At 45.6% G+C, this 14,247-nt stretch overlaps 1 protein-coding gene across 5 annotated transcripts in view; it reads right to left on the bottom strand.

Moving 5' to 3' along the window:
* DAAM2 (dishevelled associated activator of morphogenesis 2) overlaps window positions 1-14,247 on the bottom strand; it is a 118,811-nt gene that overhangs the window by 44,379 nt on the left and 60,185 nt on the right. For all 5 annotated transcript variants that reach the window (XM_019457023.2, XM_019457024.2, XM_019457027.2 and 2 more), the window contains 3 exons: window positions 9,157-9,382; window positions 3,634-3,723; window positions 257-331 (listed from right to left, as the gene is read on the bottom strand). In XM_019457023.2, the coding sequence (XP_019312568.2) occupies window positions 257-331; window positions 3,634-3,723; window positions 9,157-9,324 (333 nt within the window). In that variant the 5' untranslated portion in view covers window positions 9,325-9,382. The remainder of the gene's footprint in view (window positions 1-256; window positions 332-3,633; window positions 3,724-9,156; window positions 9,383-14,247) is intronic.

Consider the following 14,247-nt stretch of genomic DNA (forward strand, 5'->3'; position numbering starts at 1 on the left):
GCTGAAACCAAGAGTCATGCACTTAACCGACTGAGCCATCCTGGCACCCTGGTTAATGGGTGTTTAAATGGTTGGGGGACTCTAGAGTCACACAAGAGAGGGAGGGATTATGATAAAATCTCGGGAATAACTGGAAAGCTGCTGATCCTCACTGAGTGGGGTGTGAAGTGCAGGGACAAAACTGGGAAGATCACTCTCCACCATAGCTTTTCCGGGGGGGGGGGGGGTCCAGGGCAAGGGAGGAGCCATTGCTCACCGCAGCCATGGAGTTGATGCGGTCGATGTAATAGTCCGGCCAGCTGGTCGCCAGCTTGTTGGGGTCCTCCTGTTCCTGGAACAAGAAGAAAGACTGTCTGACCAACTGGCAAGACAGGCCCATGGCCTGAGTTCCTGAGTTTCATTCCCTGTCAGCAGATTCATTTTTCAGTGCCACCTAGATGCGGAGAAGTTTGAGGAAGTTACAAAATCTCTCCAGGCTTCCATTTCTTCCTTGGTAGAGTGTAGATAATGAACACTGAATGGACTGACCAGCCAAAGACATGGGCATAAACCACAAACCACATAGGTGTATATACTTTCAATGAACACTATGTGTGTGTGTGTGTGTGTGTGTGTGTGTGTGTATTACATACATATATTACATATGTATTACATATGTATTATATACATATACATAATTAAAAATACATTCTTTTTTTCTTATATTGGTTCTCTTTTTAAATTTGATCTTTTTATTTTTTTAACATTTATTTATTTTTGAGAGACAGAGCATGAGCAGGGGAGGGGCAGAGAAAGAGGGAGACACAGAATCCAAAGCAGGCTCCAGGTTCTGAGCTGTCAGCACAGAGCCCAACGTGGGGCTCAAACTCATGAACCATGAGATCATGACCTGAGCCAAAGTCAGACGCTTAACCAACTGAGCCACCCATGTGCCCCTATGTCTTTTTAATAAAATATAATTTTATGTCTGTTGAACCGAATAAAAATCTGTGCTTATAGCTTGTACATCTGGGTTTTCAAATTTTACTGTTCTAATAAGATCATTCTTACTATATTTTACAAAAGTATTGGTTTGTGACAGTTTGGAAATTTAAAAACTTGGTCTTTCTCTGAGATCATTGGAGAAGCACAGATACAAAGCATTTGGTGCAGTGCCTGGCACATGATAGGTGCTAAGTAAATAGCAAGTTTAGGAAAAGAAGGAAAGAGGTTTCCAAGGCCCTGGGTTTGGGAGAGACTCAGGAAGGGTCAGTGTAGCTGTGAGGCAGAACCCAGGGCAGAGGCCTTTGGCCCAGCCCTCAGGTTCCAAGGGAAAGCCTCAACTCCTCCCCAAGGATGGGCAAGAACAATGAAAGCTAAATAAATATTAATGCTCATTGAAAATCTAGCCCTCTCCTCTAACCAAAGAATCTGCTTCTGGGCATTACACACACCCTGCTCCTTCCTATCCCCATCCCATTTGGACGTTCCCCCTCACCTGCCTTCTGCTAATTTCCTGCTTTCAAATCTGCACCAACACTTACCTCCTCCTCCAAAACCTCTCTGATATACCACCTGTCTGCCCGATGACCTGGACTTTACCCTGCATCCTCAGCTACATCTACTCGGGCTTTACAATTTTCTCTCCTAAAATCCAAGTTACAGACCAGTGAGAAAGCTGCCTTGATTTGGTCTTTGTGACTTCACATGGCTATGTGTTAACTCTTCATGCCTGAAGCCCCCAAATTCTATCTTCTGACCTTGGGGAGGGGATCACAGAAACAAAAATAAATGTACCATAAAAACATACTTTCTTGCCTTTGCCAGCTCATCATGTAACCCTTCCATATGCATTAAATGAACACCTACTACATGCCAATCACTGTACTGAGCCCTTAAAGTACTGAGCAAAATGTCAATCCCTGCCCTCCATACGTTGGTCTAGTGCCAGAGGCAGAGTGATAAATGCTCTATGGTAGAACTGTCTATAGTGGGTCGTGGAAACCCAGGTTGGGGACATCTAACACAGAAGGCTCATCAAGGGGACTCTAAAAGGACAGAGTTATTAAAGATTACTAAACCTAGGGCAGGTGGGGAGGGTCTTACAGACAGAGGAAGTGTCACTTCAGGGGTGTGTGAAAGTGTGGGGGAAGATTACTTGTAATTTGGTTTGGAAGGTAGAACAAGAGGTCCTTACATTTTGGTAATTTTTTTTTTTTTTATTTCAGGCGTGTAAGAGATCAACTGACAGGAACTTCACGGTAAATCAATTTGGAGAGTGGAGAAGCACCAGACATGATTAGCTACTCCCGAAGTTAATTTTCTCCTCCATCCCTCCTTCCCTCCCATGACTTGAGCTTTTTTTAAGACCTTCTTTCTCACAATGAGATTCCTGGACACAGCGTATGGTATTGTCCAGGTGCCTAATAAATGTGCATCAAGTATACCAGACTGCTGTGTGCACAGCCTCTACATCTTGCCACAGGCTCTTGGACTCCAGCCAGTCTGGATTTTAGCAATGGTGCAACCACTGGCCATAACTGGCTGGGACCTTTGGGCAAGTCCACTGCCTCCCTAGGCTGTCCCTTCTTCATACGCAGCCTCCCTAGGCTGTCCTTTCTTCATATGCAGAAGAAAGGACTAGACTGAATTGTTTCTGAGCTCCTTTCAATTCCAGAATGGTGTAGCATTCTAATTCCTCCAATTTTATAAGGTCATGGAGCCTCAGATGGGACAAATAACCTGGGAAAGAGGATAAGAGCCATGAACAAATGGGCTTAGGGAACATGAAGGGGCAATGGCTCAGAACTGCCCACCTGCCTCTCTTCTCCCAGGAGGGAGCAGGTCTGTGCTTCAGGCACAGGAATAACTGGGTCCTAACTCCCAAATTCCTATACTCTGACATCAAAGGAACAACTGCAAGTCTGAAAAATGGGAGGGTGGAGGGGAGATGAAGAAGATGGGCCAAGAAAAACAGAATGAAAGAAAAAGACTAAAATAAAAAGGGGGCAAGAGGGATAGAGAGAGAAAGAGATGAGCAAGAGAGAGAAATGGAGGAAGACCAAGAGAGAAAAAAGCACCACTGCTGGGAAGCAGAGGGGAGGAGATAAGAGCTAAAGAAGCCAGACTGGAGCCTGGCACTCCTTACTCAGGAGACCAATGGCATCTTTTAGTGAAGGAGAAGAGAGCAAGGAGAGGGTGGGGAGAATGGGGACTAGTGTGTGACCCTGTGAGGCTGAGCCTGGGACAGGGTGGGGGGGGCAAAGATCCAGAAGAGGCCACCCTCACCTCCAACTCAGTCCTTACAACAAAGTGTCCCTCGGGTATGGCACAAGGCAGCACGCCCTCCAAGCGGGTGTGGGAAGGGAGTGATATTGTCATCTCTGAGACTGTCATCTCCTTGACCCAGCCCCACTCCTGGAACCCAGTAGGCACCTGCATCAAGGGTTTTTGAAAAACAGAATCCCATTTCCCTGAGTGTAAGCTCCATGAGAGCAGGGAATTTTTTATCCTGATTTATTCACGGTTGTTCCTCCAACACCTAGAATGGTGCCGGGGTATAATATCTGTTGAATGAGCGAGCAAAGCATGGGGGCAAGAGCTGCCCCGTGCTGGGGACCCTGAGGTGGCAGCGGAAGGGGTCAGCCACGGCACCTTCTTCTTGCTGCAGTAGATCTGCCATTTCTTCTCCGGAGGCAGTGCGAACACAGCCTCCCGGTTTTTGTCTGTGAGATCCAATTCATCCTGAAAAGACAAGAGAGAGGTCTGAGATGGCTGACATTAGAATATTCAGTGCTACAGGAAATTGCAATTCCCCCCAAACCTATCCCTCAGCCTACTACCTTCCTCCAGAGAACAGCAAAAGTATGATAGGGCAATTCTTCTGCTAGAATTGTAGCCCTACCCCATTCCCATTCCCTTGCACCCAACCAAGGCTGGGCTGCTTCTATCCACGCTTCCCTTACTTCCTGTCCACTCCCACTTGTCTCTACAAATATGTCCTCCTCCTCCAGGCCCCCTGCTCCCTGCCCATCTCCTTTCTGCCTTGCTCTGCTTGCTCCTAACCCTCTTGCCCCAGGTCTCTGGTCTTCCTTCTCTTGTCCTTCTTAAACCTGTCAACATCATAAGTCAAAGCCTGACAAAGAAAGCAGTCAGTCTACATGTCTGTGTTTTGCCCCCACCCTGCAAGTCTCTCAGGCCTTTGAGTTTCTCCCCCAGAAATTCTCTGGCTCTCCAAACTTCAGCATGGTCCCAGCACAGGCTGAGGAGAGCTGGTGACGACAAGAAGCTGACCAATTCTCCTGGCAGTAAGACTTTGCCATGGCCAGGGAGGCACTGATCTGCTTCCTGTGGACATGTGCCTATCAGAGGCAGCCCCTCCACCCACATAAGGCTGGGAGCTCTGCCAGGCTAGCCCACACTTTCTGAGAAATAGAATTGGGTAGTTTCTGATGTCATCAAATTTGGGTGATGCCATCCAATTCTATAGGTACTTCAGAGGGACACCGTAGATTTGGTTGTGCTAGAGGGCCTCTAAAAAGCTCTCTTATTGAAGATATTTCTCCTGTGATTCATGAGCTATGCCAAAGCTCATCAAAGAAACAGTTAATGGTCCATGGAGAACATAGTGTGCTTTTCAACTCAATTACTGTGAGGTTTTTTTTTTTTTAATCAAAAGCAATTCTTGCATTAAGACAATAAAGCACACTATTAATAATCTTTATACTTTCAAAAATGATAAATAGTGAAAGTAATATCTAAGAAGGTATGAGAGTCTAAAATATCAAAAATCTCTTTTCCCTATACTTTTATTCAAGGGAGACAATTGAAGAGTTTCCTTTCTATAGATCAGAACTGTGCAATAGAGTTATAATGTGAGCCACATGTATTTTTTAAATTTTCTAGTCACAGTAAAGATAAAGAAGTAAAAGGTGAAGTTAAATTTTAATTATAATTCATTTAATCCAAAATATCTAAAATATAATCATTTCAACATGTAATTAATAGAAAATGATCAGTGAGTTTGAAAAAAAAAAGAACATAAAGTATCTAAGTTATCAAAATCTGGTGTGTATTTCATTATTCTAGATCCTCTCAGTTCAGACCAGCCACATCTCAAGTACGTAGCAGCCCCAAGTGACCAGTGGCTGCCATCTTGGGCAGCACATGCAAAGATAATTTGAGACAATGTCCATCAGTTCACCTGCCTCTGGAACTAAAGACTCTGGCAGATCTAATGCTAAACAAAGGTTCTTCCCTAGAATTATTCTCGACATATCCCAGTAACATCCGTCAAGATTCCCAGAGTCCTGCTTAAAGTTTCTGGTGAATCTCCTTTCCATGGTCAGAATCAGAAATCAAAGAAAAAAGAAAGATATGTGCACCTTACACGTCCCAGTGTAAACTGCATTTCTTCTTTTGCTGACACAGTGACCACCCACCCCATGCACCTGGTCTAATCCACCCAGGCTCATGGTCAGCCTCTTCCAGCGATCCTTTCATGGCCATTCCCAGGTAAGACCACCTCTCCCTTCCTGAACTTCAGAACAGTTACATTCAGCCTTGGATTCTAGTTATTTATACACCTGTCTTCTTTCGCCAGTGGTCTCTGTCATTAAATCAATGGATACTTCTTGGCGATCTGGCTCAGCCCAGATAGCCTATGACTGACTGCAGACCATTCATTCCTTATGGAATCTCCCCTGGTTTCTGCAATGACAGCCACACTCTCTGGCAATCCCTCCTGCTTTGCTCTATGTTCGTCTTGGGCTCCCTTGATGACTTGTCTTCTCTCCTGCCATCAAACGTTGAATTCCCTCAGGGTACCATCCTGGATCCTGGGGTCTCCTTCCCATATGCTTCCCCAGGTGATGACTTCTCAGTCATTCCCAAGGACTGTCACTACCCTAAACTCTCTTAAACAGTCCACTAGTCTCCTGAGCTCCAGCCCCTGGGACCTAACTGCCTCCTGTGCCTATTTTGATGTCCCTCAAGCACCTCATGCATTTATGTAGTGTCACTACATGTCACGCACTGTTCTAAGTGCTTAATGTTTACTCATTAACTTACACCAACCCATTTTACAGATGTGGAAAATTGATGCACAGAGTTCATCATCCCAGTCCCCTAAACTTGAGTTTCCTCTGGCATCTCCTGTCCTTTACAGGGCCCCAACATCCACCCAGTTCCTCATGTCAGAAACTTGGGTGTTCCCTGATTCCTACTCACTCCCCAAGCCCAACAAGTGCTATTATATTTCCTCCGAAATAGCTCTTTATCCTCACTGATGACACTTTAGTCTAAACCACCATTCTCCCTAGCTTGAATTGCATCAATGCCCTCCTAATGGTCTGCCCATATAACCTTTCCTCAACAGAGTACTCTGGTCTTTTAGAAGGCCATCCTGCCTCAGTGGCTTTCTAACACCTTTAGGATTGAATCTGAAATCCTGTTATTCAGAATCTTGTTATATATAAGGACCAAGCTCCTTTCTGACTGGAGATTCTCACATATGCTGCTTCTTCTGTTGGGGATGACCCTCTGTCATTGCTCTGCAACCCCCATTCACTTCTCTAGCCATCATTCTGCTTTCAGATCTCAGTGTAACTGTCATTGCTTCAGGGGACCATCGTGACCCCCTGTTGAGAATTAAACTCCCTACTAGACATTGCCGTGGGCCCATGAACATTCCCCTTCTAAACACTCACCACACTTGCTATTACTATTCAAGATCAGTCTTCCCCATTTTTTTTGGAGGCAGGGACTGTACCTGCTGGTTCGTCACTAAATCCTTGGGGTCCTTATAGGGCCCAGCACACAGCAGGCTCTCAAGGAACATTTTTCATTTGTTTGCTCAATGCTAGTCTCAATGCTAGCTCAGCACTCAAAACTGGTTCAACGCTAGTTTGCTCAGTTTGTTGCTGATGCTAGCCTCCTTGCAGACAAGACTTGGATGACTCATCCTTGCTTTTGTCAAAGTACTTTGTAAGGAGTCCTGCCCACTAAAGATGCTCAATAAATACTTGCTGAATAAAAGGCCAAAGAAATGAACATTTCTCATCCCGTCCTTCTTTCAAAATTCATGTGCTCTGTTCAGGAAAATGCCCCTGCTGTGATAATGTAAGAAATATATTTATCTTTGTTCCAGTTCATAGCATAAAGTTCCCAAATCCCCTTGGAATTTTATGAGTGATACAACTGATATGAGCATCTTTTGTTCCTAACACAGAACTCCTAAATCCCTTGGAATTTCCTGGGTGGCAGGGACCTCTGTTTTTCTAGTGGAGCAACTCTTGATGGGACCCTAAAGACCTTCAAGGGGATGGTCACCAGAAAGATCAAGCCTTGATTAGAAACCTATAATTTTCGGCCCCACTTCTCAAACTCTGGAGAGAGAAGGAAGACTGAAGGCAAAGTTAAAAACCTATCAGACCTACATGACGAAACCACCATTAAAGCTTCTAAATGATGAGGCTCAGAGGGCCTCTGGGCTGGTGACCACATTTGCATGCTGGAGGGATAATGCACTCAAACTCTACAAGGACAGATGTACCTGTGCTCCAGACAGGAGCCTTACCCTCCTTACCCTTCTGGGCCTTACCTGATATACCCCCTCCATCTGGCTATTCATCTGTATTCTTCATAATATCCTTTATAATCAACTGGTAGTAGTAAGTGAAGTGTTTCCCTGCGTTCTGTGAGCCCTTCTAGCAAATTATAGAACCTGAGGAGAGCATCATGGGAACTTCCAACTTATAGCCAAGTCCCTCAGAAGTGTGGGTAACATGGGGATCTATTCACTGTAACTGGTGTCTGGGTGGGGGGCTGTCTGGTGGATCTGAGCCCTTCATCTGTGAGGTCTGTGTTAACTCTGGGTAGTTAGCGTCAGCATGGAGTTAAGTTGTAGACACCAGTTGATGTCCACAATAAGTTAGGGAATTGCCTGGTGTGGAAAACCCACACATTTGGTGTCAGCAGTATTCTGAGTTAAAAAAACAAAAACAAAAGCAAAAACAGATCTTAGTAGTACTAACACTGATCGGATTCCAAATGTCATTCTATTCTAGTAAACACTTTGTTCTTTCCCATCTATGCTCCATCCTGAGGAAAGCCATACATCAGGACCACAATGAGTTTCCTTGACTCTGATCTGATGAGGAGGGAGGATAACTTTTTCGTGTAACCTGCATATTCTTATCTTATAGTGGTCCAGTTATTTGAAGACCTAGATTGCCTTAATCAGATACACCTATTATCAAATCCAATTATGAAATCCCACTTCAAATAACATAGCATTGTTTCTCTACTGGCTTGACTACTGGCCAACCACAAGAATGAATGACCAAGAGCTAATGGTAGATGAGCATGTGTTTATTGCTGTCTGACAGGGTTCAGGCCTGAGTCTTGGACATGGCTCCTGCATCCCTGATCTTGGCATCTCCTTGGCTTTATCTCACCACTGGACCTCCAAGAAGAGGAATCATGCTTCTTTTCCTGTTCTGTCTCTTTGAGGTCAGAATATAAATTTTCGCAAACCCACTTCGTGAGTGGTTCACCCAAAGGTGCACTGCTGCTCTAGTCTGAATGGGTACCACAGAGTCAGAAAGAGCTACCACTAGTGTGAAAGACAGAGCCTCCACCTGCCATACGCCAGACATGGGTTAGAATCACCTAGCCCCGAACCAGGTCTGAACTGGGTGCAAGATAGGCATCACTAACTTCATATTTCTAGTCAACCATCCCCTGCTTTGAGAGGGATCCCCTGCTTTATCCCACTCTGTCCCTTGTTCCTGTATCTGAGTTGAAAGGATCTCAGGGAAGTTTCAGAGAGCAAAAGAGAGAAAGGTGTCAAGTGTTCTGGTATTCTTTGAAGCTCCTCACTGCCTTATTTCACAAAACCCTGGACCTGCTCCTTTCATGGTAGCCTAACTGCTGTACCATGAGGTCTAGAATCCCTTGGAGATACGAGGTAGGTCCATTCTTCCAGGGACATAGTTCACGGTATCCACACTAGGCAGTGACTCGTTTCTCCCTAGCTGAGGTGTCCTAGGGGGCCCACCCCAACCCCAAGCAGAGTTTCATAGTTAGAGATCCCAGCACATGGGCCCCCACCCTCTGTCCACTCCAGAGTACCCCTCTCCATTGTAAACACCCTCCCTTCCCTGTCCCCTCACTGACCACCAGCTCTGCAAAGCGGACGTTAAGCTCCTCTGGGTTCGGGATAGGACTTGAGAACTCCATGTACTGCAGAGGGTGGTTGTCCCGGAGGTTGATCTCAGGGAGGCCGCTGCCCCCAAAGCAGCACAGGAAGCCCAGGCCATGGCGACTCCTCTTGCGGGGGGCCATGGTCACTACAGGCCAGGGGTATAGTCAGCAGGCAGATGCCCTAGGTCCTCATCGTGATCTGGGTAGGAGAACAGACACCACAAAGTGGTCAGGTAACAGCAGCCAGGTAGACAGGGACAGTGATCGCTGTGCTACCACAACTTCTTTGCCCAACTGTTAGAAGCCCTCAACCCAATAACCAAGCCTTCCTCCCTTCTCTCAGAGCTTCTTTCTGTTCCCTCCAGCTCCTTCCACCTGGAGGCATTTCCTCCCCATCATGGTCTCCAGTGTTTTCTGCCACAAACACTTTCAGATTCTCCTTCCGTGCCCCCAGAGAACAGAGGAGGGCTGTAGTCACAGATCACGAATTCTGCCCTCTATGTGATTGTGCAGATGGGTATCCTATTCCCTGTCCTTTGGCAGAGCCATTTTTAGCAGAGCTCACTCACTCACTAGATTCATTTTAAGGTGTTCAGATTCCTGGTTTAAAGGTTTCATCCAGTGGGGAGGGAAAGGTTCAAGAAGGCTGGCAAGGGAGAAAGAAAGCTAATTGTATGGCATGGCTCCTGGGGAGTAGGGGATAGAAGGCTTAAGAGACTTGTGGGGTTTTCTGCCCAGTCTGTTGTACCCAGTCATGTTTTAATAAATGTGAAATATCAACAGGGCATGGGTTCATCCATCTATCCAGAAGGAGAGGTAACCTGGGGGACTCAGGGAGTAAGGAAATGGGGCTGATCATCAGAATGGTGTTCAGCCGATACTGAAGGAAATCTGGCCAGATGTGTTTTCCATACCAACCAAGAATAGAAGACACCACTTTGGCCAGAAACCCAAACTTATAAACAACCAACAGTGGAGCGGTGTTTGTAACAGAAAGGGTTAAGTCTTTACCCTGCCACTGGGAAAGCCTAGTTCATAGGCGCCCCAGCTTGAGGAGAAACACTGGCCCTAGTCATTGATGCCATATAGCTTCCAGATAGATTAAGCCCAACTAGCTGCACGTAGGGTTCCCAAAAGGGTTAAAACCACCCTTGACCACTACTGGTCCCTCAACACGCTTTCAGATAATGTGGATGGGTTCAGGAGAGCTTACCCAACACACTGCTGTCCAGCCATGTTCTCATCCAGTATTTGTATATCTTTTTTTTTTTTTTTTAATATAAAAAGGAGTCTGCCTTTTTTCCTATTGCTATTACAGGTCTGGGGGCAGGATTTGTTTACAAAATATACATAACACAAAGTGTATCTTTTTAACCATTTTTATGTGTACAATTCAGTGGTATTAAATGCATTCATTCACATTGTTGTGCAACCATCTCCACCATCCATCTCCATACATTTTTCATCTTGCAAAACAGAAAGTTTGTACCCCATGAACTTCTCATTTCCCTCTCCCCCAAGACCCTGGAGACCACCACTTTACTTTCTGTCTCTATGAATGTGACTACTCTAAGTAGCAGTATGAGTAGAACCACAGTAGTAGAATCATGCAGAATTTGTCCTTTTGTGACTGGCTTATTTCACTTAGAATAATGGCTTCAATAATGGTACATACATGCTATAGCATGTGTCAGAATTTGCTTTCTTTTTAAGGCTGAATATCATTCCTCTGTATGTATAGACCACATTTGATTTATTTACCTGTCAATGGACATGTGGGTTGCTTACCCCTCTGGGTTATTATGAACAATGCCGCCATGAACATGAGTGTACAAATATCTGTTTATGTCCCTGCTTTCAGTGCTTTGGAGTACATACCTACAAGGGGTCAAGATAGTTTTGGGTCTTGACATTAAGCTGTTTCTCCTCAATTTGGTCATCAACAGAATGATCAGAATATCCTCATGGTCTTTACCCATACCACTGCTAAAAATGTTGATCACAACAAATATGTAGACAGACCTACATCAGCTGGGAATGCCAAAGAACTAGTCATCAACACTCTTAGAGGACAGTCCTTCAACCAGCTCGGAATCCATGAACCCATATCTTACCTAGCCCTCTTTTCTATAAAGATACCATACAAGATTTTTCCTAAGGTCTTGTGGAACTCAAGATGTGCCAAATCTAAGGCATTCCTTAGAAAGACGTTCTAGAACCTTATCAGAAAAAAGATAAATGTGTCATAACTTGTTCGTAGTGAACCCAAGGTAAATTCTGGAGAACACCGCTTTATTTTCTAAACCCTAACAATCTAGCTAGTAACAGCCTAATCTGATCAGGCCTCGCCTGTAAATCATGATGTATTTTAATTGTCATTCTAGAACTTTTTACCAGCTCTGTTTTATCTTTCTTTGTAAACTTTGTGACAGGCTTTTCAACAGACCCAGGAGATCCTCAAATAACACACTGAGGTTACCTTGTATTATTGGTTATCTTTTCTGTGTTTACATACTGGCTGTCCACAGTTATAGTGAAGACTCCTTAAGGGCAGGGGACACGCTTCCTGCCTTTTGATAACCCCATTTCTATAGCTAATAAAATGCCTTGCACTCGGTGGTGCTCAATAAATATTTCTTGGTCAGTTGGGAAATGGCCTATCCTCATAGAAAAGACAGGACCTCATCAACAGCCAAGAACTATAAATTGAAATCTCTGACTCCTAGCAGTTGATAAGCAATCAGGAACCCTTATAGGGAATAAGGGGACAGCCCTGAGGCTAGGGATAGGGGAATAAGCCAGTGGGATAACTCAGCAATAATAGTACATGACGGCAAAGACCCAAAATAAGCTGGCATCTGAGAAAAACAGAAGAGGAAAGCAGGCTTTGGGGTTTTCCATGGGACTTGGCAGACAGTACCCAAGACTGGGTAAGACCAAGCCCTGATCTCTGACTGTCAGGCTTAGTAAAGCACCAATTCTGCAGGCAGATTGGGGTCAACCACCCGGGGGATCACCTGACCACTGTCAAGCTTGAGATAATGCTGCAGAATACAGACCAGGTCCCCTTTGTTTCATCAGCCTCCAATATGCAGCTGCAGGTGGTGGAAAAGCTGTTCTTTCAGGGCACAAAGCATGAGAAGGACACTCCCAGAGGCCACAGTGAGGCTGAGGGGATGGCATGATGGGGTTTGAGGGAGGGATAGGCTGATGTTTAGGAAACCTGTGAACTCGCTTCCTGACTTCACCTCCTCAACTGTTTGCTCCTGAGTCTCCCTCTTTATCTATCTTTGCTCTTCAGCTCCTGAGCCAGACTTTCACAGAAACAATCAGGAGTAGGGGCAGGATTGGCATACAGTTGGCACACCCTTTATAGTCTCACACCAGCTATCTACAGCCATGACTGCTCTGATTGATCAGTGTCATGCCATACTTGTCATTATATATATTTTAACAGTTTCCCTGAGTATGGAGAGTGAGGTAGCATGGCCTCAGGAGGAAGATGGGAGATGGACACAATGACCTTCCAAACAGGAAGTACTGTCCCCACAGAGAAGGGGGTGAGCACCGGGGAGTCCTACATATTTGCCCTTTTAAGGGGCAGCCTGTTTGATACTATGCTGATACACCTGAGGATGCTGATACTATGCTGATACTCCTGAGGATGCCCTCCTCCCAATGACCCCCCCTTAGGTCTGTCAGGTCCCCACTTGAACATCCAAGACTAAAACCAGAGGCTCTCAGCTGAAATGCATGTAGCTTTCCAGTACAGATCAGAAAACTGAGGTCAAAAAAGTAAATGTCTTAGGTTGCCTGGGTGGCTCAGTTGGTTAAGCATCTGGCTTTGGCTCAGGTCACGATCTCATGATTCATGAGTTTGAGCCCCACATTGGGCTCTGTGCTGACAGCTCAGAGCCTGGAGCCTGCTTTGGATTCTGTGTCTCCCTCTCTCTGCCCCTCCCCTGTTCACACTCTGTCTCTCTTTCTCTCTCTCAAAAGTAAATAAACATTAATTTAAAAAAAGAAAAAAAAAGAGGAAATGTCTTATCTGAGGTCACACAGCTAGAGACAGAACTCGGATTGAAACCCAAGATACCAGTGGTCAAGCTGCGGTCTACAGAGCTCATCTTCCCACATCAGCGGCCCCTTTCCCCATCTTGCCCCAGCTCCCAGGTAACTTCTCTCCACCAGAGAAGACCAATGTCTGCAGCTGCATTTAGAAGTAGCTACAGTCCCAAAGATGTCTTTCCCAGAAGAGGGTTACGGAAGTCCTGAGGCTTCCATCTGATCCCCCACCTCCCACTGCCCCCATCTCACACCACCACCCCCCACTCTAAGGCTTCCTTCACTCCAGCAATCTTCCAAGTGACATGACTGGGATTTGACTCTTGGCTTTGCCTTCCCAGCTGGATGATCCTAAGCATGTTTCATAAGGTCTTACTCTCTCAGAGCTCAGGTTCTGTAACACCAAGATAATCACAGCACCTTCCTCAATGGGTTTTGGTGAAGAGACAATGCAGTGATGTAGATACAATGCCTGGACCACACTGGGCACTCTCTAAGAAGGCCAGCACTGCTGCTGTGGCTTTGTTATCATTGTTGCCAGCAAGGCAACACTTGCCCTGCCCAGCGCCTGCAACCACAAGCCCTATTCAGCCACAGCCAGGACCACCAATGCCTGGCATTGTAGGAATCTGCCCAGCCTGATTTAAGAACCCACCCAGCACTGCCTTTGACCACTAGGAAGTCTGGACCAGAGGAGCTGGGCTTTTCCATACTCTAAAATAGCTCTAGTTGGACAGGAAAACTCTCATCCCTGAGCCTGGGCAGGGAATGGAAAGGTGAAGGGGGCCAGAGTGTTCTTTTCCGCAAGATCACTTCACAAAGAGCAATGGAGGTGCCCATCTCAGAGAACAACTGAAGAACAATATGGAAAAAGGAGAAACAAGAACAGAACAGAACCCAATGGACTTCAACTCTGGCAGAGGGATTTAACCTGCCCTACCACTACCCACCTTTCTCTCCATGGAAATTCGTCCAACACCAACACCTCCACACCCTCCA

This window comes from Panthera pardus, unplaced genomic scaffold, assembly GCF_024362965.1.
Source record: "Panthera pardus isolate Hobbes unplaced genomic scaffold, ASM2436296v1 HiC_scaffold_17, whole genome shotgun sequence".
Classification (NCBI taxonomy): domain Eukaryota; kingdom Metazoa; phylum Chordata; class Mammalia; order Carnivora; family Felidae; genus Panthera; species Panthera pardus.